We start from the raw sequence: 27,622 nt of genomic DNA, 5'->3' as shown, positions 1-27,622 counted from the left end.
AGTCGTCAGGCCCGCGCTCAACGAATGGCTGTGGCGAACGGCGACACTAAAGCTGCACGACGGTGGAGAGCGCGCAATGAACGGCGATTGGCTGCTACGGCTATTCCGGGTGGTGATTGGTGAAACCACGGACGACGTTGCACTGGCGGTTCGAAAATTCTCAACTTTATCGCACTTTCTCAAGCGTCGCCTGATCCATGCGATGTTGGGCAACTTAACGGTCGCGGATGCGAGTGACGGGTGGATCTCGTCTCCGGATTAAAAGCGTGTCATGTCGCTGGCGTCGGTCGGTCTTTTTGCATCGACTCCGTAGCGAAAATTCCACCCCGGCGGTCGTTGCATATCCGAGATGGCAAATTCTCCATCGCAAACGAGAGGCGCAATTTGCTCTCTCGATGAATTCCTCCAGGTGTCGTTCGACTACCTCATCGTGGGCGGTGGTACAGCTGGCCTGACTCTCGCCGCCCGCTTGAGTGAAGACCCGTCAGTCACCGTGGGAGTTATAGAAGCAGGAAAAGACCAAACGAAAAATGAGTTCGTGCGCACGCCGGCCATGTTTCCGCAGATGCTGGGAATCCCGGAGTACGATTGGATGCTGGAGACTGTGCCTCAGGTGAGACAGACTGAACATCTTTTTACTGGGCATTCGAGGATCTAATATTCTTCTCAGAAATGGAACGGCAACAAGGTACATGCTATGACTCGAGGCAAGATGCTCGGCGGATCAAGTGCGACGAATGGCGTAAGTACGCTCATCCTTTCTGGAGGGAATCAAGCCATTAACGAACCCAGATGATGTATGTTCGTGGTCACAAACAAGACTTCGACGACTGGTCAGCCTTTGGAAAAGGATGGTCATGGTCCTCTGTAGCTCCGTATTTCCGAAAGCACGAGTCTCTCGAGGACAACAGGTCCGGTGAGCCGGGTGACTTCTCTTTCCTGAACTTCGGAGAGAAATCCCACGGAGAGTCTGGCCCTGTCTCGACGAGTTTTAACAACTGGCGAAACCCGCTTGAGCGCTACTTCATCGAAGCCGCTAAGACAGCCTCTGGAATGCAGAACAGCCCTGCAGACCCTTGGGGAGGAGACCATCTGGGGTTCTTTTCCTCCTTGTTAACCGTGGACCGGAGCAAAGACAAGGGCACACGCAGTTACGCTGCAAGTGCGTACTTGCTGCCGAATGCTTCGCGCCCGAACCTGAAGGTCTTGACGGAGGCGCTTGCGTTGAATGTGATTCTCGAGGGCAATTCTGCACAAGGAGTCCGTATTTCGCATACGGGGCGAGAATACGATGTCCGAGCGACAAGGGAGGTGATTCTCTCCTGCGGCACCTATAAATCACCACAGCTGCTTGAATTATCTGGCATCGGGAATCCGTCTATTCTGGAATCTGCTGGAATTAAATGCGCTGTGCCGTTGCCTGGAGTGGGCGAGAGCCTGCAAGACCATGTACTCTCGGCCACTACTTACGAACTCAAAGAAGGGACGGTTTCATTCGATTCCCTTCGCAAACCAGAAGTCCTCCAACAACACCTGGATCTATATGCCAAGGAGCGTCGTGGTATTCTGGCTGCAGGAACCGGCTGCATGGGCTTTCTGCCCTACTCATCTCTGGTCTCACCTCAAGAAGTCACCACGACCTGCGATAAAGTTCAACAGATTCCCAACACTACCTCCTTCCAACAACGCCAGCTCGAGCAAGTCGCCTCCCAGCTACGAAGCCCTTCATCTGGAAACATCCAATATATCCTCTTCCAAGGCACCATGAACGTCGACGAAGTGATCCAAGACCAGGGGAAATTCGCCAAACCCGGTACCCCGAGCGATCCCGATGGTTTCACGCTCGTCACTTGCCTGCAGTACCCGGCCTCGCGAGGAACAGTCCATATAACCAGTTCGGACCCCACCAAAAACCCTGCCGTCGATCCGGCGTATCTCAGTAATTCGGCGGACGTCGATGTCCTCGCTGCGGCTATGGGAATGTGCGAGAAAATCGTCAACTCTGCGCCGCTGAAGGACAAAATCCAACGGCGCATGCACCCGGCTCCAAGCGTGCAGCTGGGCGATAGGGAGCAGGCCAAGGCTGCCGTAAGAGACTTCTGTATGACGGAGTATCATCCGTGCGGAACGTGCGCCATTGGCCAGGTAGTAGATGAGCGGTTGAGAGTGAACGGAGTGAAAGGATTGCGAGTTTGTGACGCGAGCGTTTTCCCGGGGAATGTGAGCGGGAATATCTTATCGAGCGTGTATGCTGTGGCGGAGAGAGCAGCGGATATGATCAAGGAGGATGGGTCAAAGGCCAAAGCGTTGCTCTGAGGAAATACATTTCCGGTTCCCTATATTTGTCTTTCGGGCGTAGAATCCGTCGCCGTCTAATGTCTGAGCCCGCTGACTTCCTCTGACTACAAGATGATGTCACACCGCTGATATAATGCGGTGTTTCTGAATTGTGATAACTGCTTCTTCCTTCTTCATTCATATCTGTGAAGCTTTCAATAAGAAGTCGCATCGAGCCTACTGAAATCGCATCGAGTCTGACTGCTACCCAAAGAAGATTTCTACCCAGATCTACTGAAGACTATTTTTTCACTATGTAAGAGAAATTCGAACCATACTGGTAGTTATGCTAATCTAATTCTTCAAGGTGCCGCTGGGAAACCGTCAAGTATGCTTGTGGCTGCACCCGCCAAGGGGTCTTCGTCCAATGTATTCCGAAACAGCCGACAAACTCGCGCTGCCGCCTGGTGGACGATGTTCCGACTAAACGGGTTGACAATTATTGTTACTATCATTTGGTCCCCGAAGGGGAAGGTGTTATTTTCAATCACCGGGGGGGAGGAGAGAAGGGAATATGATTAGTTTATGATCATCACCAGGAGAACGAAAGAGTATGGTGTAAAGGAACCCAAATTATGTACTCAACTATAATAACACAGAATAATAATACAGAATAATAACACAGACAGAAGTCTTCCCTCCGCTTTCTTCAAGGCCAAAGCCGCTCCTGACTTGTATTTTCACGACTTAGACTTGAAACACCTTTGCAATGTGAATCCGATCCAGTCGGTGCTTCGTGTCTTGTTTGGCTCCCTACCGGACCGAGCGGGAAATTATTATCGTGCTGCGAGTCGCTTTGTTCGATCTCGAATGATCGAGCCTGAAGCGAACCACACATCCCCTTCAAAGCCGGAAGGGATAAGGCAACTATGGCCGTACTGACTTCGGCGCTTGTCCATATCATGACGACCGAAATGTACCAGGTTATATCATCCAGGTGATCCACTGCCTTGAAGACGACGACAATGCGCCCTATGGAAGCTCTAGGGGATATCAGGCGTTAGATTCTTGAAGGCGGGTTTGGTCCGAAATATGCGCGTTGAACCTACATGATAGCACTGGTCACCAGGTTAGCTTCGGTCCGTATGAAGGTATAATTCAATCGGTGTGGCTCACAAAAGCCCGAAGGACAGGATTATACCGAGCACAACCTTGCGTTCCAATGTCGCCTTCATCGAGAAAATAACGTTTGTTGGTAGGAGCAATATCAAGATATCAGCAGTCACTGTCAACACAGTGTTGTAGGTCATCGTCACAACCCCATAGCACCTCTTTCCATGTTCTTCCTGCCACATGGCTGATAGCGGAACACATCGAATGGTCGTGACCACAACTTGGACGACGAATGCTGCTATCACAAAGATGAACGTAAAACGTAGATAGAGCACAAACCGGGGCATTGAATTCAAGCGAGCATAGAAAAGAATCCCTGATATACGACAGACGACAATATTAACGACATAGATTGATGTGGATAGAATCACCCATAACGTCATTTTGTCCAGGCCAGCGGGATCGTCACTAAGCACCGCCATGAGATGCCTCCCACCTCCATTGAGTATAACCAACACTAGAAGAGGCAGAAGTGCCCAACTAAGAATCTGATTTGAAGCTATTTCGTCAATATTCGATGGTAATATGGTTAGGGAATGTAGATGATTACTTCTAGGGCTCACCCACCATGGCAAAGGTTATAACGACATCATCCCAGCCAAACTGCCGGATGAGTATAGCGCGCGCATATATTCGGACGAAAACAATGAGACTGGATATAGCAATAGCCACATATATTCCGATGATCGACTCTTTTTGCCTGCTCTCGCCCAGTCGATTCTGAGGAATGCTCTGAACTGCAGGCGTTCCATTCATAACTGTGGCAAGACTGACAGGAAATATAATCGAACAGAATGGCCACGGCAGTGGAGGTTAACGCCTGATATTCCCTCCGGCATTTAGGCCTTCATGTTTATCCCTGGCTACATGCATGCATTTACTCATTTCACTATAAGGACCTCGGCTGGGTCGTTCCGGAAAACAAAGAAAACAGCCTTTATCTTGCGGAAGGCCGCCTCATGCCAAGCAATATTTGACCAATCCTTCATCATTTCAACGGTCAAAGCTCTCCATCATCACACTTATACCGGGAATGCAAATGCCTAAGTTTGTTACAGGATTGGTGTTGGTAGCACAATGCATCTCGAGCCCCTTGCGGTGGCCTGAATGTGCGGATTGGGCCGTTATTACCACCACAAACACACAGTGACCTCGTTTTTTGAAAATTCAAGCTGCTTTCGAGGGCTTTGTTAAGTCTCGTGATATCCACCACGCGAGATTGCTGACCCGTTATGTGAGCAGCAGGATAATCCCGATGCCTGATGGATCGGCGAGCTGAAATTGGCCCTGACGTCACAACTGCAAGCTTCGCTCAGCTGTGGATAGGCTCTCGTATCCTTGATAATAAGAACGATACCCACGCGGTGTAGGACTAACAATCGACCATGTTGGTATCTCTTCAATTCAAAGAATCTCCGTTAATTGCGACACTCTTGCTGGCTGGAGTCAAGATATCCCTGGTCATTTACCACGTTTCAGGAACCCTCAGTTGCTTTTCATGAAAGAGTGAGATAGAGATCGACTCAAAGTTTTCACAGAAGGCAATGGTCTCTAGAATCGTTTGTGTAACATGCCGATACGACAGCCAAAACATCCCAATATTCTTTACGGATAGGAGGAAAGATAAAGTAACGGTTGCTATCTGAGTCGATGAGCTTCAACTGCTTGCTCTTCAATCCCTACTCGCCAGCAGGGGTGAGGCTCATTGATTGTAGGTAGCTTCCTCTATGCCACAAGCTGGCACAAATTTGTCTTTATCCTATATTTGTTTATAGATTCTGTTCTTGTCAAAGGTTAGAGCGCACACTATCTTTCTAGATCATGGTTCGTAGCCAACGCTATTATCTCCTGTGTCATGAATCCGCATTGCCTGGAAAAATAACGAGAATAACAGTGGACCTTTTCCGATTGGAAAGTTCTACCATGTTTGAAACAAGGCGAACATCTATCTAGTTTGTCTTTTTGGGGGCAGTAACACGATAAATCTTTGGTATATAGATAATGATCTGACAGTCTTCACTAAAGGAGGGATTAGCTTCTGTTAAAATCCCTACTAGAACGTTGACCTGCTCGTATTGGCTGGTCCGATTCTTTGAAAACCCGACGAACCTGAACAAGAATGTCCGGGAACTGCGTCCGGACCTGGGATGACACCAATATCCAACCTTGGCTCGGTGTCGCGACGTAATGTTGACCATGTGGTTTTAGCCACTCGTTGAGATTGGATAATCGAAAGAATAAAGACGCCGAAGTAGATAATGGGACTATATTAGCATGGAACACTAGTCAAACGAGGCCTCTCCTGATTCTAGAGCGCTCCATCTATGAGAGTCATCCGGTTACATGTGCGGCAGCAAGATGCCTTTTTGGGTCAGCTCTATGGGAATATTGATGGAGGCAGCTCTGGATTCGGTCTTCTAGACTGCGAAGCCGCCACTTACACTTACATTGAGATTTGATTCCTGGAAACGCTCTGAGTGAAGAGGGGTTCAATTATGAATCTGCCATGACAGAAAGGCCTTCCCTACGACGACCCCGCGGTAACTCAATTTGAAAGCAACTGCCTACCCTCAAGTAGTGATCTCAGCCAATTTGCACTTCAAAGAATTCTTTAATCCACCAGATCTTCCGCCCTTTATTGTGTTCTTTTCCTTTTTCTGAGAAGAAACATGTCTTGTGTTCTAGGTGATCAAAAACAAACAGCCTGGGAAGACGAACTACTGGCTCTAACAGAGCAACTGGAGGAAATCGAAGTTTATCAGGGCAACAGCAAAGGAAATTACCGGGTGAATCACATTCCCGATAACGAAGCGGCCACCCAGGTGTTTCTGGACGAAGTGACGGCACACTTCAACAGATTAAACGACCTCCAGCTTGCGCGGAGTATTGCTCATGCTGTCAATTTAGATGGCCCGGCAATCTCAGCTATCAGAAAGGCAGAAACACAGGCCGAGACAGACCGACGTTTGGCAATAAGAACCAGTGCGAATGATCCTACACTTGAGAAGCCTCCCATTGCCAATGAGACCAGTGGTGATTGCCCAGCTCCACAAGAAAATAGCTTTTGCATGATCACTCGGACTTTCGGCAGCAATGACATTGACGAGGAGAATGATGCAGCTGGCCCGTCAGTGACCTATGCACAACGGCAGGAAGAGAAAGAGGAGGTTCGATGTTGTGTCTGCTACGATGAATTCCCACTACACAAGATGATTCGCTTGAAATGCTCTCACCTCTACTGTGTCGATTGCATGAAAGGTCTTTTCCTACGGGCTACAAAAGACGAATCTCTGTATCCACCTCGATGCTGTCGTGAGCCAATCCCTCTACTTCTCATTCAGACAGAGATGTCTGAACAGGAGCTGGAGGTCTTCAATAGCGCAGAAATTGAGCATAGTACTACGGAAAGGACATATTGCAGTAATATGCAATGTCGTATGTTTATACCACCAGGCAGAATTACAGCAGACGAAGCGAATTGTCCTTTTTGTGGCTCTTCCACTTGCACGATGTGCAAGAAAGCGTTTCATCAGGATGACTGTCCTGAAGATACAGCCCTCCAGGCCACTCTATCTCTGGCCAGCAGGGAGGGCTGGCAACGCTGTTTCTCGTGCCGGCGCTTAGTAGAGCTAGGTATGGGCTGCTACCACATAACGTGCGTTTTCGTGACCTTTCCTCCATCCATGTGGCATCATACATTGATTACTTACTGGATTTACGAGTAGGTGCAAATGCAGAGCTCAATTCTGCTACCTCTGTGGGGCAAAATGGAGATCTTGCTCCTGTGAGGGGTGGGATGAACAACGACTTGTTGAGAGAGCCGAGGAGGTTCTGGATCGAGAGGCCACTCAGGCACTAATGCCTCACGATCGTGAAATTCGGGTCGTACAAATGCAAGAAAACCTGAGGGAAAACCATGAATGTGGTCATCCGGGGCGCTTTCAACGAATATCTGGAATTGGAGGTGGCAGGCCTTTCGTGTGTGAAATATGCGAGGCAGCCCACTGGAGATATATTCTCCAGTGCCGCCGATGCTATCTACAAGTGTGCCAGGATTGTCGTCGACATCGCATTTAATTCTGTGTTGGTAACAACGGGGTTGGGGGTTTCGCTAGAATCTAGGGAACACCTTTTATCTGGCGACATACAACTGTCAGTGTCGCCCAAAAGAAACGATTGACTCAGCCAAGTACTTGCTTAGTATAGCATCCAATATGCAACTTTACTTTGGTTCCTTAAGCTTGGTTCCCGTGTTTTCGGAAGGAAGGAAGGTGGTTCACGGGTGTAATTCATAAAGCTCTCTATGCTCAAACAGCCAACAAGAACAGGCAACATCTCCTGGCCATATCGTGCCCTTGAGTGAGCAGGCACACCGATATTTGGATTTCTCTCCCTATTCCAGGGCCTTTATTTTCATTTTAATCTTCATCACCTGTCATAGTTTGCGTTTTCCCTTTCCCTTCTTCTTTTCGTTTTTTGTGTTTTCTTCTCTCTGTCTCTCTCTAGCATGCGAGTCTCCAATATATCGGAGTTATATTCAAACAACACGACGAAATTGCCTGGGATTTTGGGCATATTCTCCGAAATTCCCGCTGACTCTTATTATATGCCAGAACAAGCCATGTCCGTCTCGTTCAGTGAGTATAAAGAAATGGAGCGAAGTTCTGTGTGGAAATATGTTCACTGATCGGGAATTGCGAGCAGAGAAAGATCGCGATGGGGAGAATAAATCATAACCTTGATCAAAAACTCGAATTATATCGTACGTGAAGAGCCAACGAACCGGACCAAGAATTGGACTTGGCCAAATTGCTTTACCATCGCATCATCGGTGGTTCTCTGGCCTGAATGGAGAACAACATCGGACCCATCCAGCACGCAATTGATGGGCCGAATCCTTAGTTCCCTCGCCGGGGTGAATTCATTTGCCTTCGGGGAGCCGAGGGATCAATCCCCCTATACGCAAGCAATGCGCAGGATGGCGTTTTCGGCCTTATCAAGTCACCAGGTTATTTAGCGTCTTGGATCCCCTCTCTTCTGCAGTATTAGTCGACCCACTTGATGCTTGAAAGTCGTGCAGGACAAATCTGGCCTTACGCTGGCCCCAAATATCAAAGCATATTATCTTTTGGCTTCTGCGAAGTGCAGTAGCTTCGGAGTCCACTGGTCTTGGTCACTTTAGTGCCCAAAATATCCTGCTAAACCAAGCCCCCAACACCACAGAGGCCGGTAACGGCCGTTCGATTTCGCGCATCCACCTGGGTCGACGTGACGTCTCCCTCGGTGGCTACAACTAAATCATCTCTCCCTCTTCAGAGATGATGCCATCGGGAATGCGGCATAACGTGATGGAAGTCTTGCCATCGCCGGTGGGTCTACGGCCTCCCTTGCATGGGGTCAGGGGGTGAAATGTTCAGTCGCTGTATAAATTCGACCGGAGCGAAGCAATTTCCTACTTGAGAAAGCAGTCCTCACATTTGACGCATTTATTCTTGTCGCTCCGAATATCAGCAATGGCTGCCGAGCGCCACGTCCACGATGCGGCTGCCAGCGACCAGGCCATAGCGACGGGCGTGGAAAACGATCCCAAGGGAAAGAATTTTGTCACAACCAAAGCAGCAGATCTTGAGGCCGACGCACGTGGGGACGGTGATCAGGGATCCGATGGCTCTTTATTTGGAACCTCCGAAAGAAAGGAAATCACACCTGTTGAGGCGTTCAAATGGAGTGTCGAGGGAGATCAGTCGCCTTGTTAGTTGTCATCAATCAGAACGATCGACAGGTATTAACTTGAGTTCGCAGTTCCTGAGGTGGCTGCGTGTGTCTCCAACAAGGATGACCCCAATATACCATGTAATAGTAGGTTCAACCCTTTCCCCGTGTATATCATACGATGAATCATAACTGATGGATTGTAGCTGTCCGCGCCTGGGTCCTCATGACAATTTTTGTCATGCTCTTCTCAGCTGTCAACCAGTTCTTTGGTCTACGATATGTGCGTTCTTTGATCTTAATGATCCGCTTCCAAATACTGACTCCTACCAGCCATCGCTTTCAATTGGCTATGTCGTAGCGCAACTGCTGGTCTATCCCATCGGTCGCGCCTGGGAGAAGCTTCCTCGCTGGAGAGTTCCTCTGGGCAAGTTTACTTTCGATGTCAACCCTGGTCGGTTTAGTGTCAAGGAGCACGCTCTGATTGTCATTGTGAGCTTTACTGTTCTTGAGGGAAAAGGACGTAAGATAGCTAATTGGAATGCTCACTACAGTGTGTAAACATTAGCGCAAGTACAGCATATGCCTTGGGCGCTCTGGTGGCGATCGAAAGCCCTGTTTTCTGGAATCAAGACTTCGGTGCCGGGTTTGGCTTTCTCTATCTTCTAACCACTCAGATGCTGGGGTATGAAATCCGAACCTTCCCTTCTGACCCATATCTGATATCTATCTTAGATTTGGGTTTGCTGGACTCGCTCGTCGCTGGCTCGTTTATCCCGCTGCTCTCGTCTGGCCAACTTCGCTATCGTCCACGGTCCTCTTTCGTGCGCTTCATGAGCCTGAATCGCGCACTCCAGCCAACGGATGGACGATCACCCGATATCAGTTCTTTGGCTACTTTACGCTGTTTGCGTTCGTGCTATTTTGGTTCCCCGATTACATTTGGACCAGTCTCAGCACGTTTGCCTTCATCACATGGATCGCGCCTCACAATCAGAAAGTCAACACACTATTTGGCGTAAGTACTGCCTGCTCGTCAACTTCTTCACCGGGTGAGGTTAACCTGGTCTGTCTGTGAGTAGATGAACTCTGGCCTTGGTCTGCTGCCAATAAGCTTCGACTGGACTCAGATCAACCAGGCAGGAAAGCCTTTGATTACGCCTTTCTATGCTACGTGCAACGTGTTTGCTGTTGTGGTTCTGTTCTACTTCTTTCTCGCCCCAATATTCTACTATACGAATGTTTGGAATAGTGCATAGTGAGTATTCTTCTAGTGCTGAGCCTTCGCAAGTGGTTTTTAACCGAAACTAATTAATTATAGCCTTCCTCTTCTCTCATCGAGCACCTTCGACAACACCGGGTCAACGTATAATGTCACACGAGTGGTCGACGAAAGTCTCAACTTTGTGGAAGACAGATACAAAGAATATTCACCCATGTATATCTCCATGTCCTACGCTCTCACATTCGGGCTCTCCTTCGCCGCCGTCACTTCCATGGTCGTCCATACCTACCTCTATCACGGCTCTGAGATCTGGGCCAAGCTCAAGAATTCCCGCGCCGGTGGTGAGGATATCCATCGCCGTCTCATGCACGCGTACAAAGAAGTACCCGACTGGTGGTATGCATTGCTTACGGTTGTGGTGGTGGGGTTGAGTATCCTCACAGTGCGATTCTGGGAGACGGGGCTTCCGGTCTGGGGGTTCATCGTCGTTTGCTGTGGTCTTCCGGCAATTTTGACCATTCCGGAGGGGATTCTTGAGGGAACGACTAACCAGCGTGTTTTTCTCAATATTATCACCGAGCTCATTGCGGGATATGCTTGGCCCGGCAAGCCCATTGCTAACATGATGGTCAAATGCTACGGACATAATTCCATCAAGCATGGCATGGACTTCGCCCAGGACCTGAAGCTGGGACAATATATGGTATGCAAGCCTAATTACGGTAGATGAGGGTCAGAGACTGACGATATTCCAGAAAATCCCGCCTCGTGTTTTATTTATGGGCCAAATTTATGCCTCCGTTCTGTCGACCATGACTCAGACCGGGGTTCTCCGGTGGATGTTCGGCCACATCACTGACCTCTGTCAATCGACCAACACTCAACGGTTTACCTGTAACGGAGCCAAGGTGGTTTACAATGCATCGTTGGTGTGGGGAACGATTGGTCCGCAAAGAATGTTCCAAAGTGGACAAACTTACAGTGGACTGATGTACTTCTTTCTAATTGGAGTGAGCATCCCTTTTGTTCCTGGGAGATGAAACAAATCCTCACGTTATCGCAGCCTGTTGTTACCGTACTAGTGTACCTAGTATATCGACGTTTCCCCAACAGTTGGCTACGATATGTCAACATCCCGGTCTTCTTCAATGGTGCCGGCAATATTCCTCCTGCGACAACCAGTGAGCTTCTTATTTCCCCAGAGACAATCGCCCCTCACTAACCTGACCAGCGCAATATTCCCTGTGGTTTATTGTCGGATTCATATTCAACTACCTTATCCGAAAGCGTGCATTCCCATGGTGGAAACGGTATAATTGTGGGTTTCTTACTGTTGAACTTTCTGAACTCTTTCCTAACCCTCTGCGCAGATCTCCTTCAAGCCTCCATGGATACCGGTACCGCGTTGGCGACTATAATAATCTTTTTCGCCTTGGGCTATCACGGTGTGAAGCTCAACTGGTGGGGAAATACCGTTGGATCAAACACAGATGACGCAAATTCTGTCCCCTGGCTGACAGTGTCCAACGGAGGGCATTTTGGCAGAGGACCGGGCGAGTTTTAAACCGTTCTGTTGTTGTTCTATGATTTTTGGCTCTTTCTGATCAATCACTTCAGCCTCACGTTGGTTTCCTGGAGCGAGGTAGGCTTAGCACTAGGGATAGGTGAAATGTTCTTCCTATTTCAATTAATTAAACTTGTACTGATGAAGGTAACTTGACAGTCTTAGCTCCTCTCCCGGGCTTGGGGGTCTCGGTCCGGTGCCCATTATCCTAATTACTTTCTCCCAGAGCACTACAATGCAAACAGCGTACTTTTGGGTGTTCAACCACTGGTCGTTAAATCAGAATTTACAGAAGTTGAAAGGCTTTAACCGATGCCTCAGCAGTAACATGAGCGCTAGCAGGGTTCGCTCCAGTCACAATTCGGCCGTCGGTGATTGTAAAGGCATCCCAAGGCCCGGCGGGGGAAATGTCTGCATTTTCTTCAGCGTTGAAACGGCCTGAGAAAGTTTATCGGACTTACATGTCGCTCCAGATGAGGCCGCCGACGCCTCAATTGTAGGTCGATCCCAACTTTGGATCGTGCCGAGAACACCCTCTTCCTCTTCGCCCCGAGTGGTAAACCCGGTGACCTTGCGGTTGGCGATGATGGATTTTCCCGTGCTTGGATCAATGATTCCTGGGAAGATCGCACCTCCGTGGCATCTGAATAACATCAGCGTTTTTAACTTGAGACATTGTGGGGTTTCAGTTCTTGGTCGCATACACTGCAGCAATGATGGCACCCGCGCCATACATCTCCGAGGCGATATCCTGGAGGCCTTTCGCGTCCGGGTAGTCGATCAGGGAGGCATGGCCTGCTGACGCGAAGAATAATCCATACTGGAGCATTGAGTTGTTAGTTGCTCTTCTAGAGAGTTTTTCCTTCACATACATTGCTTGCGTCAACCTCGCTCGGCCTCAACAAATGGTCGAGTTTCGATCGAAACTCACTGGAATGGTCTTCCCACACGGCTCGGTCTTCGTCGGAAAGCCATTCCTTTTGTTGAGACAGCCAGTCGGGCTGGTATGACCCCGTCTCAGACACGAGATCGACTTCGAGTCCTGCCTTTCGGAAGACGTTGAACGGATGCAGGGCTTCGGTGATGAAGAGTCCGGTCTCTTTGCCGTCCGGGTAGAGCGGCGCGTGCGCGGACGTTATGGCGATCAGAGCTCGACGTGGTGGAGACATTTCGAAAAGGTTAACTATGGAGTTCAATAGCAGCAGGGTATGTGTAAGAATATGCAGGTACTTTTGGACGCCGAGACTGAGAAGGATCGTGAAGGGTGCCGGACTGGTGACGTCATGCAGACATAGTGAGCCGATTCCGTCGGGCTTCTTTCAATTTGCTCTCCTGGGAGGATGAATGCCTGACTTGGTCTTCTAGATCCGCGTTGGAGGACACAAGTAGATCTCTGCGATCTGTTAAGAAAGATACTTGGGCTATGTTATTGAACGACTGGGCAGAAAGGGACTTGGAGCCTCCGGACAGAAAGTATATATCTTGGTATGAGGATGAGGTCAGTGCATTTTCAAATTGAAACAACCGATACCGAACATAGAATATCGAGTTCACTTCGATCACCCTCCAGAGACTGGTCTGATCATTCAAACCCAATCATTCGGCCCTGTTCAGCCCGCGACACCCATCGGGGATGGGAGCCTGAGGCGAGCATGGCGTGGTGTTTGCAGTGTTTGTACGGTTTGCAGGATTCCACGTGACGACATCGCCGGCGACTTTTTTGTCTCTTCCGTTTCTTCATCGGAACAGCGAAGCCTCGAGATGTGACATCGCGAGACTTCCGTTCAACTTCTTCAGGGAAGCATTGGACTGATTACACAATTTGTCAAAGAGCACAGGGTTTTTCATTCCTTCAATACTAGTCATCGGTTCCTGCGTCATACGATTTCTTCCCTCGCGCCCATGTCTGCCGAACCTTTGCCTTCAGTAAGCTCTCAGCTTTCCACTCCATATCCAGAACCACAAAGTCCGCCCGATATCCCTTGCGCAGCATTCCCGTCCATGATTCCGCGAAACGAGAATACGCAGCCCCGGTAGTTGCCGCAGTCACTGCCGCCCCAAGGGACAGTCCAAAGTGGGAGTTGACTCTTTCTTCGCACCCCGGCTCGATGGTCGACCGGCGGGTCGTCGCATTATACAAGTTAGGCAAGGATAGATGAGCTGCTGTGGGCGCGTCGGTTCCGATGGCGATGGGTGCACCGCCATCCAGGAAGTCTCGATAGGCAAATGCGCGACTGCAGCGATGCTGGCCGATGAGATCGGGCCAGGCTCTAAACAGAACCGGGTCGGAATGAACCGGCTGGACAGATGCGGTGATCCCCTGCTGGCCGAGTCGCTTGGCATCTTCGGGTGTTGTCAATTCGAGATGCTCGATACGATGCCGACGAGTTGGCTGGCCCTGGGAGAGTCCGTCGATGGCCTGTTTGACCGCCTGGTCTCCGATCGCGTGAACCGCGCACTGCAGGCCAGATGAATCGGCCTTCTTGATCACGGCCTCGAGCGCATCTGCCGGCCAGATGGTTGGTACACGGTCTGTCGCGCCGTTGTAAGGTTCCTTCAGGGCTGCCGTACACCCGTCAACCACTCCGTCAGACATGAGCTTGATGCCCACGATGCAGAATTCGGGGCATTCCACGGGGCTATATTCGCGATTACGAGCGATTGCCGTATCCAGGTGCCGAAAGACTTCGTCCATAGCATGCGAATAAGGAACCAACCAATGTGCCGCGACGTGGAAAGGGAAGTTGTCACCGCACTTCTGCCGGAATGTTTTCAGAACGTCCCATTGAACGTCATCCATGGCCATATCGATCATCCCGGTATACCCGGCGGCGCTATATGCAGCCGCCGCGTCCTCCAACGCAGCTAGCTTGTCTTCCTTCGATGCTGCGTTCATGAGGAATGGAGGCACCACTGCCAAATAAGCGGTCTCACTTAGCAAACCTGTGGGCCTACCGTTGTCGTCTCGATGAATCTTCCCACCGGGCGGATCGGTCATGGCCGTTGCGCCAATCTCCTCCAGTGCAGCCGTATTGCACCACCCAGAATGCAAATCGTTTGCCTGAATGTAGATGGGACGAGGATCCAAATCATCCAGCATGCTCGCCAGGGCAACCCCGTCCGTAGTTGATTGAATCCAACTCTTGCAGGCGATTCGGGGCTCGCTCGGATGCGTCTCAGCGTAGGCCTTGATTTTATGTCGGATATCGTCGAGCGACTTGCAATGGAGTAGGTCCAGCTTACGACGCGAAAGAGCAAAGTCGATCATGTGTATATGACTGTCGATAAACCCCGGCACGACAATTCGGTTTTGCAAATCAATGTGTTTTGCTCCGCTCGACAAGGCGTCCTGGACGGCATCGTCGACGCTTGTTCCAACATGAACAATGCGATGTCCCACGATCACCATCGCTTGCTGAAAGATAGGCTCATCCGAAGAATCGCCATTGGTGTGTATCCGACCGTTCGTAAAGACGGTGATTTCCATGCCGGAGGAAGCCGGAGGATCTGGCATGACAATGATCAACTGCGTAGAAAACAGGAAAATCGAGCACTTCTGTGTGCCCTCGGCGACCTGGGCTCCGCATAGTCTACTTATAACTAGGTCGAGGATTGACTCCTTCCTATCTATGGAGTAGACCAAGTATTTGCTCTGTGCAAGGGTGACTCGCCAATGTCGCCCCACGTCCAAGTGGACCCAACAGGCTTCTCCAGAGACAAGAATGCGCCAGTCCTAACAAGGGAGGTCCATCAGCTGGATTGTGACTGGTCATGGAGCATACGAGACCAGAGACAAGGGTCTACGCTGTTATTCATCTTCCGAATACGAGATCCCCCATTTTAGGAACCCGTGGAGGGAGTATAAATGCCTGTTCAGCCTTGCAGCAAACCAACATCCCCATCTCACCATATCCACAATGACAACTACCATTTCTCCCCATTATAACCTCGCTGCCTTGCTAGCCACGGACATTCGCGAAGATCTTCCTGCGGAACATGTCGCACACATCATCAGCCACCCGCCGTTTGTTTGCATCCCCGGCACCTTCAACGTTCGCGATCTCGCTGCTCCAGGACAGACCTTGCGGTCGGGATACGTCTATCGTTCCGGGGCCCTGAACAACCTCACAGACGAAGGTAAATCGGCTCTGGTGCAGAAGCTAGGCATCACCACTATTTTTGATCTACGGAATGCCTCCGAGCGAGTCAAATCACCAACCCCGGAAATACCTGGCGCAGAAGTCATCTGGATACCGTATTCGAGTGACCCTGGGGAAATCGATCTAAAAGCGTTTGCGAGGGAAGAGCATGACTTGACGGGGTTTATCGATCTCTACCTTGATACCCTGCGGATTTCTGGCTCCACGTATCGGAGAGTCTTTGAGCATATTCGGGACTGTCCGGATGCGCCATTCCTGTTTCATTGTACCGGTAATCTCACTTCATGCTATTGATTATCCTTATGACCCTTCGGTATGATGTACGTACAGGCCAAAGAAAGTACTGACGCCCAATGACAGCTGGCAGAGATCGCACCGGTGTCCTCGCTGCCCTCATCCTGCGTCTCGTGGACACGCCGCTGGAAGACATCACGCATGACTATGCGCTTACCCGTATTGGCATTGAGCCCGTTCGCTCGTCCCTCCTGAGTAAGTTGAAGGGCCACGTGGGTGACTCTCACGAGAGTGCTGGACTGCTGGGGCTGGCGAGGCAGAAGGCTGGTGCCATTGGAGCATTCATAGAAGTTTTTGAATTGGAGTTTGGAAGCACCCAAGAATACATTATCCATGAGTTGGGACTCACGAAGAATGACGTGCAAAGGATCAAACAAAATCTTGTACATCAGTTGAATGATGAGGTCTGATAGGTATGTGGCAATACAAGAGATAATACCGGCACTGAAATTGGAATCGCAGGTGAATGATATCCCAGGTTGGGACCAATGGTGCCAGCGAGTTTCATTGTTAGACTACTGGTGAATATTAGAGTATCGGATTGCTCCGGTATCCCATTAGTAGATAGGTGTTCCCATATCGACCGGGTCAGGAGAGTCCCCTGACGAAAGATTTCTGAGAAGAGTATAAAGACACGGAAAGCCCTGATATCTTTCCCATTCACTTGTCTCGTCCACCAAAATACCTCTTCACCCTTTCGTACTGACCAGCTCGCCTAACCAGTATCCATACCTACCAAACACAGCTCTACTCTACCTTCATTCAAAATGCCGACCAAGATTATTCCCCTGGATATGGACTTCGAGACTGACCACGGCGTACCGCCCCTGGTGCGCTCGTATCCCAATATGAACCCTCCCATCCATAATGAGGTGCGGAGAGAATGTGCGTGGCCCAGGTCACAGAAGGTCGAGTTGAGCTTCTATATTGATCGAAACGTGGACATTCACAGCCAGAAAGAACTGGCCACCGCTATTCGCACCCTGGCCTGGCGCCGTCTTTCTGATTACAGATTCACTGAAGACCCCAGGACGCTGCCTTACCGATACTATCATGTCAAATTCATCTTTTCCACTCATGTCGCCATGGATTGGTGGCATCACGTCTTCGTCGTTCGTATGATGAGCGAGATGGCTAGGGTGGAAGATGAGGTTACCGTCAACATGCCTCATGACAATCCTTTCTTTCGGCTGTCCATCGTTTGCTAGAGAATATGCAACCTGCCTGGGACTTTTGTTTTCTCTTTTCTTTCAATGCTTATATTTGAGCAAGTTCAACTAAACTCATTTTTCTTTACTCTTCCCGTGGGTCATTATCTTCCAATGAAAACATTTTAAAGACATTCTGAATTACTAATCTTTCAGTAGGATGTAGAATATAATTTTAAGTGCCATACCTGAATACTATGCGGCTCTCGAATGCGGTACATTCAGTTTCGGAAAATGAAGTGAATGGTTGCTCATATTCGTGGCATCTAGAGGCATGATGTATTCGCCTCAAAATTGACACGACAAACAATAAAATTAGCCTGTTCTATTAACCTGAATTTTTCCCTTACTCGTGTACGGATATTCTTACTGAGCTTCAGTACTATAGGTTTCAACTCGAAAAGGAGAGTGAAACTCCCGGAAAAGTACGCGCCTTGGGATTCGCTGAACACCAATTTTCTTGATGAAATATTGTGCGAAGGTGGTAGCATGTACGGAGATTTCAATTTTCGCAGCCTATGCCCAATTGCGTGTTCCATCGGAGAGGCTAGTAAGCAATAGAAATTCACCGTGATCAGAGTGATCGGGGTCAATAGCAATGCGCAGCGACCGGGCGATACCTCTATGCTATTAGTGTTAAAGCCGTCGCAGGTTTGGGTCGAACATGGGCATGAATCCCTATAAATACTTCGAATCTACCCCGGAAGGATCAACACTATCGTGTGAACTGCCGTGTGAATACTTTTTCTTCACTAACCAGATATCTCCAAATAACAGTTGCAACATCGCCTGATAAAACCTATCGAGGTTATACAACGATAAAATGCAGTCTAACCCGTCATCCATCTTCTATGGACAACAGGGAATGCCAGCAATCGAAAGATTAACTTTGGAAGGCAATGCGCAGCCCTCGCAGGAAGAGATGCCGCCAATTGAAAGATTGATCCTGGAAGAGAATAGCCAGGAAAGGTCCGAGGAGAGCGATATCTCAGATGTCCCGTTTGTGGTCTATCCGAAACACCCGGAGCGGCGAATGATAACCATGTTCATCCCCCAGGGAACAGGGACATGCATCGATATAGGATGCGTACTTAGGGCATTTCACGCCGAGATTTTGGAACGACTGTGGATAGGAAATCTCTACCACCGTAGAGATCTGAGGTGCCGTGCACCTGGTCCGAATTATGTCTTCAGCTTCTGGCCGGCTTCCTTGGATCCTGTGAAGTACCATGAAGAGGCTGCCAATATTCTGTCCCAGTATCTCGAATATCATTCTACTGACGTTATGATTCTTCCATGGTCGAGCTCAGAAATGTATTTCGTGTTGGACTTGATTGAATGATGACGTCTAGTTTGAGGTCTAAATTTCTGAGCTCTACAGTTTTGAGGCCTACTGGCAATTTTTCTTTTGTCTTTTCTTTTTCACAGCTAATATAGCTCCATGCTAATAAATTGATCCTTTTGTCGCTTAACCTTCTCCGAGTAGGTTTGTATCGTTTCTAACATAATACACCGCAGTTTAGATTTTTACCACGCAGTTTGTACATAAGACCCTATAGGGATAGTCCCGATGTTAAGGTTTTTTTCATGTCGTTTTATTGTACTGTGAGACGGGGCAAATGTAGCAGCTCTCCTCATATCGAACCTACGAAGTTGTATCAAGGGCTGCTGCGTTCGCCTAGATCAAGCCGAAGATCATTAATTCATTTACTTTTTGATTAGTCTATTATTTAGTTTTTCTTTGACAGCGTAATGATCAACAAAAGACACCGTAGTCAAAAGAAGAAGGTGTGGTAGAAAGATTGAGATGCAGGTCTATAATAAACTATACATCATTTTTCTATGTGACAAGTCGACCAGCGACGGGTTAACCCGACGGTTTTGAGATTATGTGCGGCCTCCATCGGAGATGTCAAGGACCACCGTGTTTCTAATGAATAGGTGTTGGATGTTTGGGAGTTTCCTAGTCGCAGCTCGTGAAGCCGTCGGTGTTTCAGGCAGACTTGGCGTTCGATGTTTCTTTTCTGCTTCTTGAATCACGGACCGACGAGGATTATTTCCTGGATCTCACCCTCGTGATGGCTCTTCAAGACGATTGATAATATTTTGATTTATCTTGCGCGAGAGCATAACGTCTGTCGAAGCCCGGAAATGCCATCGCTACTGTAAACCACACCAACACGAGAAGAAATGAAGACAGATGCAGTTCGCTGAAAGATGATCCTGCACTTCACTAATTCAATCTGCTCTCATGCCAAGAAGCCGACAGCTCCAATACCTCAGATAATCCCAAACCACTCCAAGATCGAGTCCACATGCGTCGGCACAACATGTCCGACCCCCTTAGCCGAATACGCCACGAACCGTCCCCCATCACCATACACATACTGCGTGTAGCCAGTCTCCGGCGTGTTGCTCACATTCTTGCTCAGAGAGACCCCAAACACTGTCGACCACTGCTTCTGCTCCTCCACCAGACTCTGATGCGAGATCACATTGTCCGCCGTGCCATGCCAGACCTGCAGTTTTGGATACTCCCCGTTCCAACCGGGATATGCCTGGTCAACCAGCGCAGCCCATTCCTGGCCCGTCTTGATCACCTCACCGGCAGCACAAGCTGGATCCGACGAGAAGGGACTTGAGCCCGGCGAGCCCTTGAGACATCCATATGGCAGGCCTGAGAAGGCAGCCCCCGCGGAGAAGATATCCGGGTAGGCAGCGACCAGGGATTGAGTCATCATGGCGCCAGAGGATGATCCCGTTACAAAAACGCGAGACGCGTCGCCAGAGTATTTATCCAGCGTGTACTTCACCATGTTGACGATAGAAAGGGAGTCGCTGCCACCGTTGTGCGTGAGCGAGGGCACAGTGTTCACATCCCAGCAGTTGGAGTCGCGCGTAGAGCCGGGGTAGATGGTGATGAAGCCGTGCTTGTCGGCCGCGTCTGCAATATCGTTTTGCCGGTAGTAGCTGGGGGCGCTGCCCAGACAGCCATGGAGCTGGTTCCATTAGATCCTTGACGTTGGTCTAGTTGGGTGGGACAATGCTTACAGCCACCACAATCGCCGGGTTGTCGGGCAGAGTATCGGGGACATAGATGTACATTCGGTCACGACCAGGGTTGTCACCAAAGCTGGGGACAAGACGCAGAATGGCAGCGGAGGTGGTGCCTAGAAGGCAGAGCAAAGAACAGAGAATATAGAAGGGCGGCATCGTGTGTTGGATAGAGACGAATGGACTTGGTCACCACTGCAGTTGCTTCAATATGCCTACGTATCAGTTCAAGCGAAGAAAGTCTCATTCATATATGTCAATTCCATACCCCATCTCCACGGCAAATGGTGATGCTGAAACTCCCGACATATTCTTCAGGCAGGCATTGCATGCGCCAAGAGAGTCGGCATCTCGAGTCGACCGAGGATGATCGGACGGCGTCGATCTCATTCGTGGAGCGAACAGGGCGATCGTCATGGAAATTTATTGTCCTCGAACCCTGGGGCCTGTCGATCCCTGTCTGTGCCCCTCACAAGAGTTTCATCTGATCAGCACCGAGGTTGATCGGTCTCGGGTGATAAAGTGCCGGTCTGTTACTACTACGCAGTATACTGCTCCTGCCATGTTTACTAGTCATGCATGGACTGACCATAATGGCAATGACGGTCAAATTCTGTCTGCCTATAGCTAAATATACCAGCCTCACAATCCGCGCGCTCAAATCCGCGCAAAGAAAGATATACTCTATCCAGAGCAGGTGCCGACCTTCTTGGGCTCGCAACCGCCAGCACATCCCTCGTACGTCACGCAGGGGTTCTTGGTGTCGTAGCAAACGTTTTTGAGCGTCGCAGTGTCGCCGTAGTTGGAGTTGATGCCGACCAGCTCGCCGCCGTCGCGTGCGGTCACGCCCTCCACGTAGACGTTGCGCTTGCATTGCTTGCTGCAGTTTCCGCAGGAGCGGTAAAGCTTGCCGTAGTCTTCGACGTAGAAGTTGATGATCTAAATGACAGTGCATTAGTATTCGATATCAATCGCTGTGGAAGAAGAGTTCGGAGCACAAAGACTCACGTTGACGGTACCGCATCCATTGTGCTGGACGACCTTGTCGCTAGCATGGTAGGCTCCTCCACCGATAATCCAGGTCTCCTGGCCGGACTTGTCGTTTTTCTGGTTCGAATTGCCGGTCAGTCACATCTGTCGCTAACAGTCCAAGTCAGAAAAAGGGGCCAACGGGAACGTACGACGGAAATAGCATCCTCGCAGACATCCTCAAACCAGACAAACTCAAGCGTGCAGGGTCCGTTACAGTGCACACCTTCGGCCTGGTTCTTGCCAATGATGACGTTCTTCAAAGTCGCACCGGACTGCAGGTAGAAGACAGCGTCCTTCCAGTCTCCTTCGTTCTGGCCGCCGCAGGCACCGGAGCCACGGTCGTACCTGGCCCAGCCACCGTCGAACACCTGGCCAGCAGCAACCTCGATGACCGCGCTGTTGGAGTGAGTGGCCGTCGCCTTAGGCACGCCGCCCTCGTAACCCAAGCAGGCGAGAGCGGTCGGCATGAAGGCCGCGAGGAGAGGAAGCTTGGAGAGCATAGTGATGTTAGATATGCTGGAGTAGCTTGAGAAGCGAAGATGAGGTGCTCAGTGGGAGTGAATTGCGAGATCGTTGGCCCCCTTTATATACTCCTTCCTCCGTCCTGGACCTATACCGGGCCGGATCCATTGGTGGAGCATCTCGTGGCCCTAGCATGGTGATAGCTATCGCATTCAGGGAGAAAATGACTCCCAGGAGCTTCATCACACGATGTCGGCCCCTCAGGAGAGTGACAGAAACGCATCTCCTCCAATCGGAGACGTATGCACACCACGGATAACCTCCATTTTCGCAGCCATTTGGCTTAGCAACGGTCGCTATCCACCGAGTAAGATTATCATCCAAGACATATGGCATTGGCACTCCGGTGGAAGACACTGGTCTAGCAAGTGTGGCGAAGCCTGGGCTGCCCAGACTTGTGGCGCCCGGAGTAATATTGTTCGGCAATGCGAAGAGGCCAATGGCAGTTGCGATCCTTGTCCACCAATTATCCGGGGTGCAGCTATTCACACTGCAGCCAGGGTCGGCCTGTTCTCCATTGGGGAGATTGCAGGGGACTTGGGTGGTCAAAGAGCGCGCCCAAGAGGGAATTGGTGGAGGCAAAAGTGTTGCAGACTGAGACATTGCCATTTGCAGTAGTTCTTGGGTCCGGAATAGCGAGCTTAGCGAAGGGACTAGAGCGACTAGACCGGCTTCTATTGGCTTTCTAGGGCTCGGGTCTGTCGGTGAAGGGACTAGAGTCGAGTCACTAGACTCTAGAGACCTTAGTCTGAGAACCCTGAGGCGTTTTTTGGGAAGGTCTCCTCCGAATGACGAGGGCTATTATCCGGCGAGTTTGGCTGTATGAGATGCTCCGAGTGAACAATCAACGTCATTAATGCATGTCGACTAGAAGCACACTCTACGCCAGCGCTATGAAGGAGGGCCCAATGTACACGGTACAAGCAAACCAGAAATCAGCTCACTGCTCGGCCACGATTTCCTCCGGCACCACCAGGCTCATCATCTCGTCCAGTAGCTGCTCGACATCCACAGCCCCGGCCTTTACGGCCAAGTCTCGCGCCGTCTGTCCGTTATCGTCTTTCACGTCGGCTGCTGCTCCGTGTCCCAGAAGAAAATACACGTCCTGTCGTAGTCCGGCGGAGGCCGCCATGTGCAGCACCGTCTGCCCAAACATGTCGCGCGCAAAGATATCCCCTTTCTTGTTGACGAGAAACCGCAGGACATGGCTTTTGGCCCGAACAGCCTTGTGCAAGGGGGTCTGGCCATAATCGTCTCGTGGATTGACATCCGCCCCCTTCCGGATCAGAAAGTCCACCATCTTGCGACTGCCATTTTCCGCAGCCTTGTGCAGCAATGTTTCTCCGGAGTGATTTGTCACGTTGATGTCCGTCGCGTTTTCCAGCAGAAGAGCCAGCATGTTTCGGTCTCCGCTGGCGGCTGCGAGATGCAGCGGCGTATCGCCCGACTCGTCTTGCGCTTCGACGTCGGCGTCGTTGGCCAGCAGAAGCTCCACGAATGGCTCAAGTCCTGACTGGGCAGCGATGTGAAGCGCCGTGATGTCTTCTTTTGTCCCTGCGTCCACTTGAGCGCCCATTTGCAGCAAGACCGTCGCTAATGCTACGTCATTCTGCTTGGCTGCGATATGCAGTGTCGTTTGCCCGGACGCATCCTTCGCGTTGACATCGGCCCCCTTTTGCAATAGCAGCTGCATCATCTTCATTCGATGCTTGCCTCGCTCGTAAATTGCCAGGGCCAGCAGCAGTGGGAGCCCCAACTGACCCGATGGCGCGTTAATATCGGCCCCCTTCTTGATGAGATACTTCACCACGTCGCTGTGTCCTCTGCGACCGGCCTGATACAACGGGGTTCCGTCCGGCTTCTTTCCTCCAGAGTCTGCGTCTACCGGCGGTTGAACATCCATATCGGCGCCATGTCGAATCAGCAGACGCACGATGCCCATATTCCCGTTCCTCGCCGCCCACCATAACGGCGTACACCCGGCATCGTCCGGCTCGTCCACGCCCACTCGACCGGAGCTAATCAGCAACAAGAGGACTTCTTCGTGTCCTTTCTCCGCTGCCCAGGCCAGCGGCGTCCGTCCATCTGCTCCCTTCACGGCGGGATCCGCACCCGCCTTCAATAGCAACAGCACCAGCGTCGGATCGCCCTTCTCGACTGCATAACACAGCGGCGTTTGTCCGCTGAGATCAGCCACGTTGCTATCGACTCCCTTCGCCAGTAGTGCTACCACCACGTTCTCGTGCTCGTTCTTCACGGCCCATCCTAACGGCGTCTGTCCAAACTTCGTGTCCCGGGCGTTGGGATCCACTCCGTTCCCCAGCAGCAGGCTCACGACCTTCTCGTGGCCTTCCTCGGCGGCCCAGGACAGTGCACTGCGGCCATCCTCATCGCGGCAGTCCAGATCCACGCCCGGCGTGCTGAGAAGTAGTTGCACGATCGAGTCGTAGCCTTTGCTGGCGGCTAAGAACAGGGCCACCTCGAGGCGGCTTTTGGGTGCCGGCGGTGCAGATTCCCCAGCGTTGGCCATTGTTCCATAAACTCCCGAGTCCAATATCCAATGCTTACTCTCTACTCCGTAACTCACTCACTTACGACCTGGGATGGTTGTGGGCGGGGGGTAGTGGTACATCGGAGTGCAGGTCAATGGGGCGATTGACCGGGATTCATGTGAATCAGTCGCGTCCAGGCAGGTGAATTGACAATTAATAGGGACCAGCCACCGTGAATCAATCCGTCAGTCGAGAGGGAGGGCAAAATGAGAACAGTGAGTCAAGTTGACTGTGGGCAAGCGGGGACCGAAAATAACCCGCGAACATGTGGAGGGGAAACATAATTTAAGAAAAGAAAATAGGGGGATGCGGGACAGACAGCGGCCATGATATAATAGCCCCTGTAGCGAAGGCGACTAGGAAAAAAAGCGCCGACGGAGCAGCAGCGCGAGTGCAGCAGCGGCGCAGAGGAAAACATGCGATGACACGTGGGGAGCCCTGACTGGCCTGTCGGCGGCCTGAGGCCATCCACCGGCTGGGATTCCCTCGTCGGCTTCGTCGTTCTTTCTTGCCTCCCCTCATTATTATCGCCTTCGCTGCGAATATCCTCTGGACAACCGGGATCTGGGAAGTTGCGCTGGCATGTTTGCTACCCAATTGGGATGTGAGCTGGTCTGGTCTGATCTGGTCTCGTTTCTCATGGTCGGGATTCCTGGGCGATCGAAACCGGCCACGCAGAACGGCGCAAAACAAAGAGCATGGCACGCGACGATTGTGTCCTTACAGGCCTTTGAAGACCCCTCCTTTGGTTGGTCAGGATAAGCTCCTGGCCACCGTTGACTTCGTACTTGGGCAGCAGTGCGAGGGCGTTGTAGTGCTGGATTGAAGCCCTAGGTGTTTATCCGAGGGTTGACTATGGCTTGTTCGCGCAGAGGAAGGGGGTAGATGACAGACAGGATGGGTTGATAGGCACCACCAGGATGGCCTAATGCGTTGTTCGAAGGAGTATCATGCTTCGTATACTCTGCGGGTCGGTGACGGTCGCCATATGCAGATGTTGGGTATGCCTTAGGCCATGAGATATGCGTTCCCCTCTGACTTGCAGATTGGAAGCTCAAAGACTTGGTTCGTATTAGCAGTTTACCGCAGTGAGAGTGCTTGTCGGATTTACCTGTAAATCATTTGATATTCACTCACCTAAGCTATCCCACCAAGGATAGCAACTTGTCTATGAAGGCACCATCACTGCCGTTCAGATCCACCCCAATATCCTGTGGATTCCGCAATCCGCTGTCTCGGGCGATCTTTATAAAAATCCCTCGGCTGGTGCACTAACATGAGCGGAGCCACCATGCTGACCCCACGTCCAGCGAACTGTTGCTGGCTGCGATCGCCGTTCACGCCGTTAAGGTGATCGGCAAGGTCGCGTCGATCGGCCATGCCAGGCGCGTCACGGTGAAGTCACCCTGCGTAGAGGCGGGGTATACCTAGGGATTGGTCAACAGTCTCCAAATAGAGAATGTGGGATTGCTACTACCTGCGACAAGACGGTTTGAACATGATTGCAACTAGTCACCGGTCCTAGTTGTTACGTTTTCAGTACTAGGCAAGACAAGCGAAGCGCCATGCTCCTGGACATTGGGTGTCTTTAATTTGACCAAGACCGAATATGTTTATATTCAGGTCAATCTTTGGGAGTTCCGGAGACATATTCTTGTATTGGAAACGAAGAAATAATTCTGGTCATGGTGAAAGAAAGAGATGATTCGAGCGTAGTTATCGCCTCTCACCTGGTTGATGTATTATTTTCACATTTCACAACAGGTAGTCTGCGAGCTGAGTCAAGGGCCCACGACCATCAGACTGTTCTATGGAATGGTCCTCCATGAAGATGTCTACGTCGTGTCGTACTGTATCCATGTTTTCTTCGATATCTTCCGTTCCTCGGCGAATATATATTGTTTTCAAACCTCTACATCGATCAGTGAGATGAACGCACACAAAAAGTCCCAAGCCGGGAGTCTCACATTTGCTTAGCAGCCCGCAAGTCATAGGCATGTGCAGCGACCATAGTAGCGTCTTGTGGCGAGAGTTGTAAGAGCTGCAAGGCCTTGCGATAGATGGCGGGATCCGGCTAGAACGATTCAAGTTAGAGATACACCCGCGAAAAGAAGTCAAGGACCACCATGCCTTGGTTGAACCTAAAAGTTGCGATGAGAATAGCGTATGAAATGAAAGGCCAGACGATCGGATGATATCGAGCTGCAGTCGCGTGGTGCCGTTGGCGAGAACGACCCTGGGGCATTTAGTCACTGCATACTGGAAGATCGAAGAAGACGAACACCATGTATTTTGTCTTAAGGCGGGAGATGGCTTCACTTGCATCAGGCCACGCTACGAAGATGTCAATTACTAGCCCTTCCTATATTGCAAAGACCTGATAATGACCTACCCACTTGCGAGTGCCAACTGCCAACTAGTCTCTGCCGCTCCGTCTCGTCCACCAGGACCTCATCGACCTCGTATTGTCACAACAGTCGGTCGAGGACCCGACGATGCGTCACATCAATATCTTCAGAGTCGCCACCTGATCGAAATCGAGCATGGATTTCGTCGAAGAAGCCTGCACGCCAATCGGCGGCGAATTGCGCATGTTGTCCGGCCAGGCGGGGGCCGAGGGACGTGGATTGCGACAGGGCGGTGCAGATGGAGGTCTTCCAGTCGGTACATGTGCCCATCAGATCGAATATCAGGGCCTGAGGGGGTGTTGCTGGATGGTGGGATGATGGGAGATCGGACGACATGTTGTGGTCAGGAGGGAAGTAAGTAAGTAGAAGGACTGCAGGCAAATGGACGAAAGGCAAGAAATGGCAGCCTTATAGATAAGGCAGAAGCCCCGATAAGATAAG

The 27,622-nt window shown here is 50.7% G+C and overlaps 12 protein-coding genes across 12 annotated transcripts; 5 read left to right on the top strand and 7 right to left on the bottom strand.

Annotated features, from left to right (window-relative positions):
• The first annotated feature begins 184 nt into the window (after window positions 1-184).
• Window positions 185-2,539, top strand: P170DRAFT_407288 (GMC family oxidoreductase). The gene is made up of 3 exons (XM_024846672.1): window positions 185-613; window positions 671-742; window positions 793-2,539. Exons 1-3 carry the CDS (start codon window positions 350-352, stop codon window positions 2,314-2,316), a joined length of 1,860 nt encoding a protein of 619 aa, XP_024703926.1. The 5' UTR covers window positions 185-349; the 3' UTR covers window positions 2,317-2,539.
• Window positions 2,540-2,986: 447 nt separating this feature from the next.
• Window positions 2,987-4,206, bottom strand: P170DRAFT_356798 (uncharacterized protein; the record flags this gene model as incomplete). The annotated part of the gene is made up of 3 exons (XM_024844176.1): window positions 2,987-3,320; window positions 3,454-3,938; window positions 4,018-4,206. 3 exons carry the CDS (start codon window positions 4,204-4,206, stop codon window positions 2,987-2,989), a joined length of 1,008 nt encoding a protein of 335 aa, XP_024703925.1.
• A 1,913-nt stretch (window positions 4,207-6,119) lies between these two features.
• P170DRAFT_357626 (E3 ubiquitin-protein ligase) lies at window positions 6,120-7,527 on the top strand (the record flags this gene model as incomplete). Its single annotated transcript, XM_024844232.1, has 2 exons — window positions 6,120-7,105; window positions 7,176-7,527. The coding sequence occupies 2 exons, from the start codon at window positions 6,120-6,122 to the stop codon at window positions 7,525-7,527; spliced, it is 1,338 nt and encodes a 445-aa protein (XP_024703924.1).
• Window positions 7,528-8,963: 1,436 nt separating this feature from the next.
• On the top strand, window positions 8,964-11,951 carry P170DRAFT_446495 (OPT superfamily oligopeptide transporter; the record flags this gene model as incomplete). The annotated part of the gene is made up of 12 exons (XM_024850801.1): window positions 8,964-9,201; window positions 9,253-9,309; window positions 9,369-9,445; window positions 9,496-9,654; window positions 9,717-9,847; window positions 9,898-10,180; window positions 10,245-10,420; window positions 10,484-11,090; window positions 11,143-11,397; window positions 11,451-11,568; window positions 11,619-11,705; window positions 11,758-11,951. The coding sequence occupies 12 exons, from the start codon at window positions 8,964-8,966 to the stop codon at window positions 11,949-11,951; spliced, it is 2,382 nt and encodes a 793-aa protein (XP_024703923.1).
• A 286-nt stretch (window positions 11,952-12,237) lies between these two features.
• Window positions 12,238-13,120, bottom strand: P170DRAFT_446494 (class I glutamine amidotransferase-like protein; the record flags this gene model as incomplete). Its single annotated transcript, XM_024850800.1, has 4 exons — window positions 12,238-12,362; window positions 12,413-12,594; window positions 12,656-12,771; window positions 12,824-13,120. 4 exons carry the CDS (start codon window positions 13,118-13,120, stop codon window positions 12,238-12,240), a joined length of 720 nt encoding a protein of 239 aa, XP_024703922.1.
• Window positions 13,121-13,809: 689 nt separating this feature from the next.
• On the bottom strand, window positions 13,810-15,438 carry P170DRAFT_446493 (amidohydrolase; the record flags this gene model as incomplete). Its single annotated transcript, XM_024850799.1, has 1 exon — window positions 13,810-15,438. The coding sequence occupies one exon, from the start codon at window positions 15,436-15,438 to the stop codon at window positions 13,810-13,812; it is 1,629 nt and encodes a 542-aa protein (XP_024703921.1).
• Window positions 15,439-15,868: 430 nt separating this feature from the next.
• On the top strand, window positions 15,869-16,815 carry P170DRAFT_446492 (tyrosine-protein phosphatase; the record flags this gene model as incomplete). Its single annotated transcript, XM_024850798.1, has 2 exons — window positions 15,869-16,382; window positions 16,472-16,815. The coding sequence occupies 2 exons, from the start codon at window positions 15,869-15,871 to the stop codon at window positions 16,813-16,815; spliced, it is 858 nt and encodes a 285-aa protein (XP_024703920.1).
• Window positions 16,816-18,436: 1,621 nt separating this feature from the next.
• On the top strand, window positions 18,437-19,076 carry P170DRAFT_493972 (uncharacterized protein; the record flags this gene model as incomplete). The annotated part of the gene is made up of 1 exon (XM_024854060.1): window positions 18,437-19,076. The coding sequence occupies one exon, from the start codon at window positions 18,437-18,439 to the stop codon at window positions 18,953-18,955; it is 519 nt and encodes a 172-aa protein (XP_024703919.1). The 3' UTR covers window positions 18,956-19,076.
• Window positions 19,077-19,892: 816 nt separating this feature from the next.
• P170DRAFT_474971 (alpha/beta hydrolase family esterase) lies at window positions 19,893-20,826 on the bottom strand (the record flags this gene model as incomplete). The annotated part of the gene is made up of 2 exons (XM_024853206.1): window positions 19,893-20,612; window positions 20,665-20,826. 2 exons carry the CDS (start codon window positions 20,824-20,826, stop codon window positions 19,893-19,895), a joined length of 882 nt encoding a protein of 293 aa, XP_024703918.1.
• A 525-nt stretch (window positions 20,827-21,351) lies between these two features.
• On the bottom strand, window positions 21,352-22,199 carry P170DRAFT_358842 (pectate lyase; the record flags this gene model as incomplete). Its single annotated transcript, XM_024844319.1, has 3 exons — window positions 21,352-21,606; window positions 21,676-21,774; window positions 21,849-22,199. 3 exons carry the CDS (start codon window positions 22,197-22,199, stop codon window positions 21,352-21,354), a joined length of 705 nt encoding a protein of 234 aa, XP_024703917.1.
• P170DRAFT_166178 (uncharacterized protein) lies at window positions 22,095-22,996 on the bottom strand. The gene has a single exon (XM_024842598.1). It carries the CDS (start codon window positions 22,828-22,830, stop codon window positions 22,207-22,209), a length of 624 nt encoding a protein of 207 aa, XP_024703916.1. The 5' UTR covers window positions 22,831-22,996; the 3' UTR covers window positions 22,095-22,206.
• Window positions 22,997-26,528: 3,532 nt separating this feature from the next.
• On the bottom strand, window positions 26,529-27,517 carry P170DRAFT_425653 (HAD-like protein; the record flags this gene model as incomplete). Its single annotated transcript, XM_024847654.1, has 5 exons — window positions 26,529-26,685; window positions 26,741-26,847; window positions 27,034-27,107; window positions 27,166-27,232; window positions 27,263-27,517. The coding sequence occupies 5 exons, from the start codon at window positions 27,515-27,517 to the stop codon at window positions 26,529-26,531; spliced, it is 660 nt and encodes a 219-aa protein (XP_024703915.1).
• Window positions 27,518-27,622: the final 105 nt, after the last annotated feature.

This window comes from Aspergillus steynii, assembly GCF_002849105.1.
Source record: "Aspergillus steynii IBT 23096 chromosome Unknown P170scaffold_4, whole genome shotgun sequence".
Taxonomy (NCBI): Eukaryota; Fungi; Ascomycota; class Eurotiomycetes; order Eurotiales; family Aspergillaceae; genus Aspergillus; species Aspergillus steynii.
The sequence above is the reverse complement of the archived record's forward strand: the minus strand, read 5'-3'. Positions and strand labels throughout refer to the sequence as shown.

Excerpts from the sequence above, each read along its gene's own strand:
- P170DRAFT_407288 (XM_024846672.1), top strand. The coding sequence starts at position 350 with ATGGCAAATTCTCCATCGCAAACGAGAGGCGCAATTTGCTCTCTCGAT. Across the intron at positions 614-670 it reads TGCTGGAGACTGTGCCTCAG|AAATGGAACGGCAACAAGGT; the intron begins GTGAGACAGACT and ends TATTCTTCTCAG. Across the intron at positions 743-792 it reads GATCAAGTGCGACGAATGGC|ATGATGTATGTTCGTGGTCA; the intron begins GTAAGTACGCTC and ends TAACGAACCCAG.
- P170DRAFT_166178 (XM_024842598.1), bottom strand. The coding sequence starts at position 22,830 with ATGGCAATGTCTCAGTCTGCAACACTTTTGCCTCCACCAATTCCCTCT.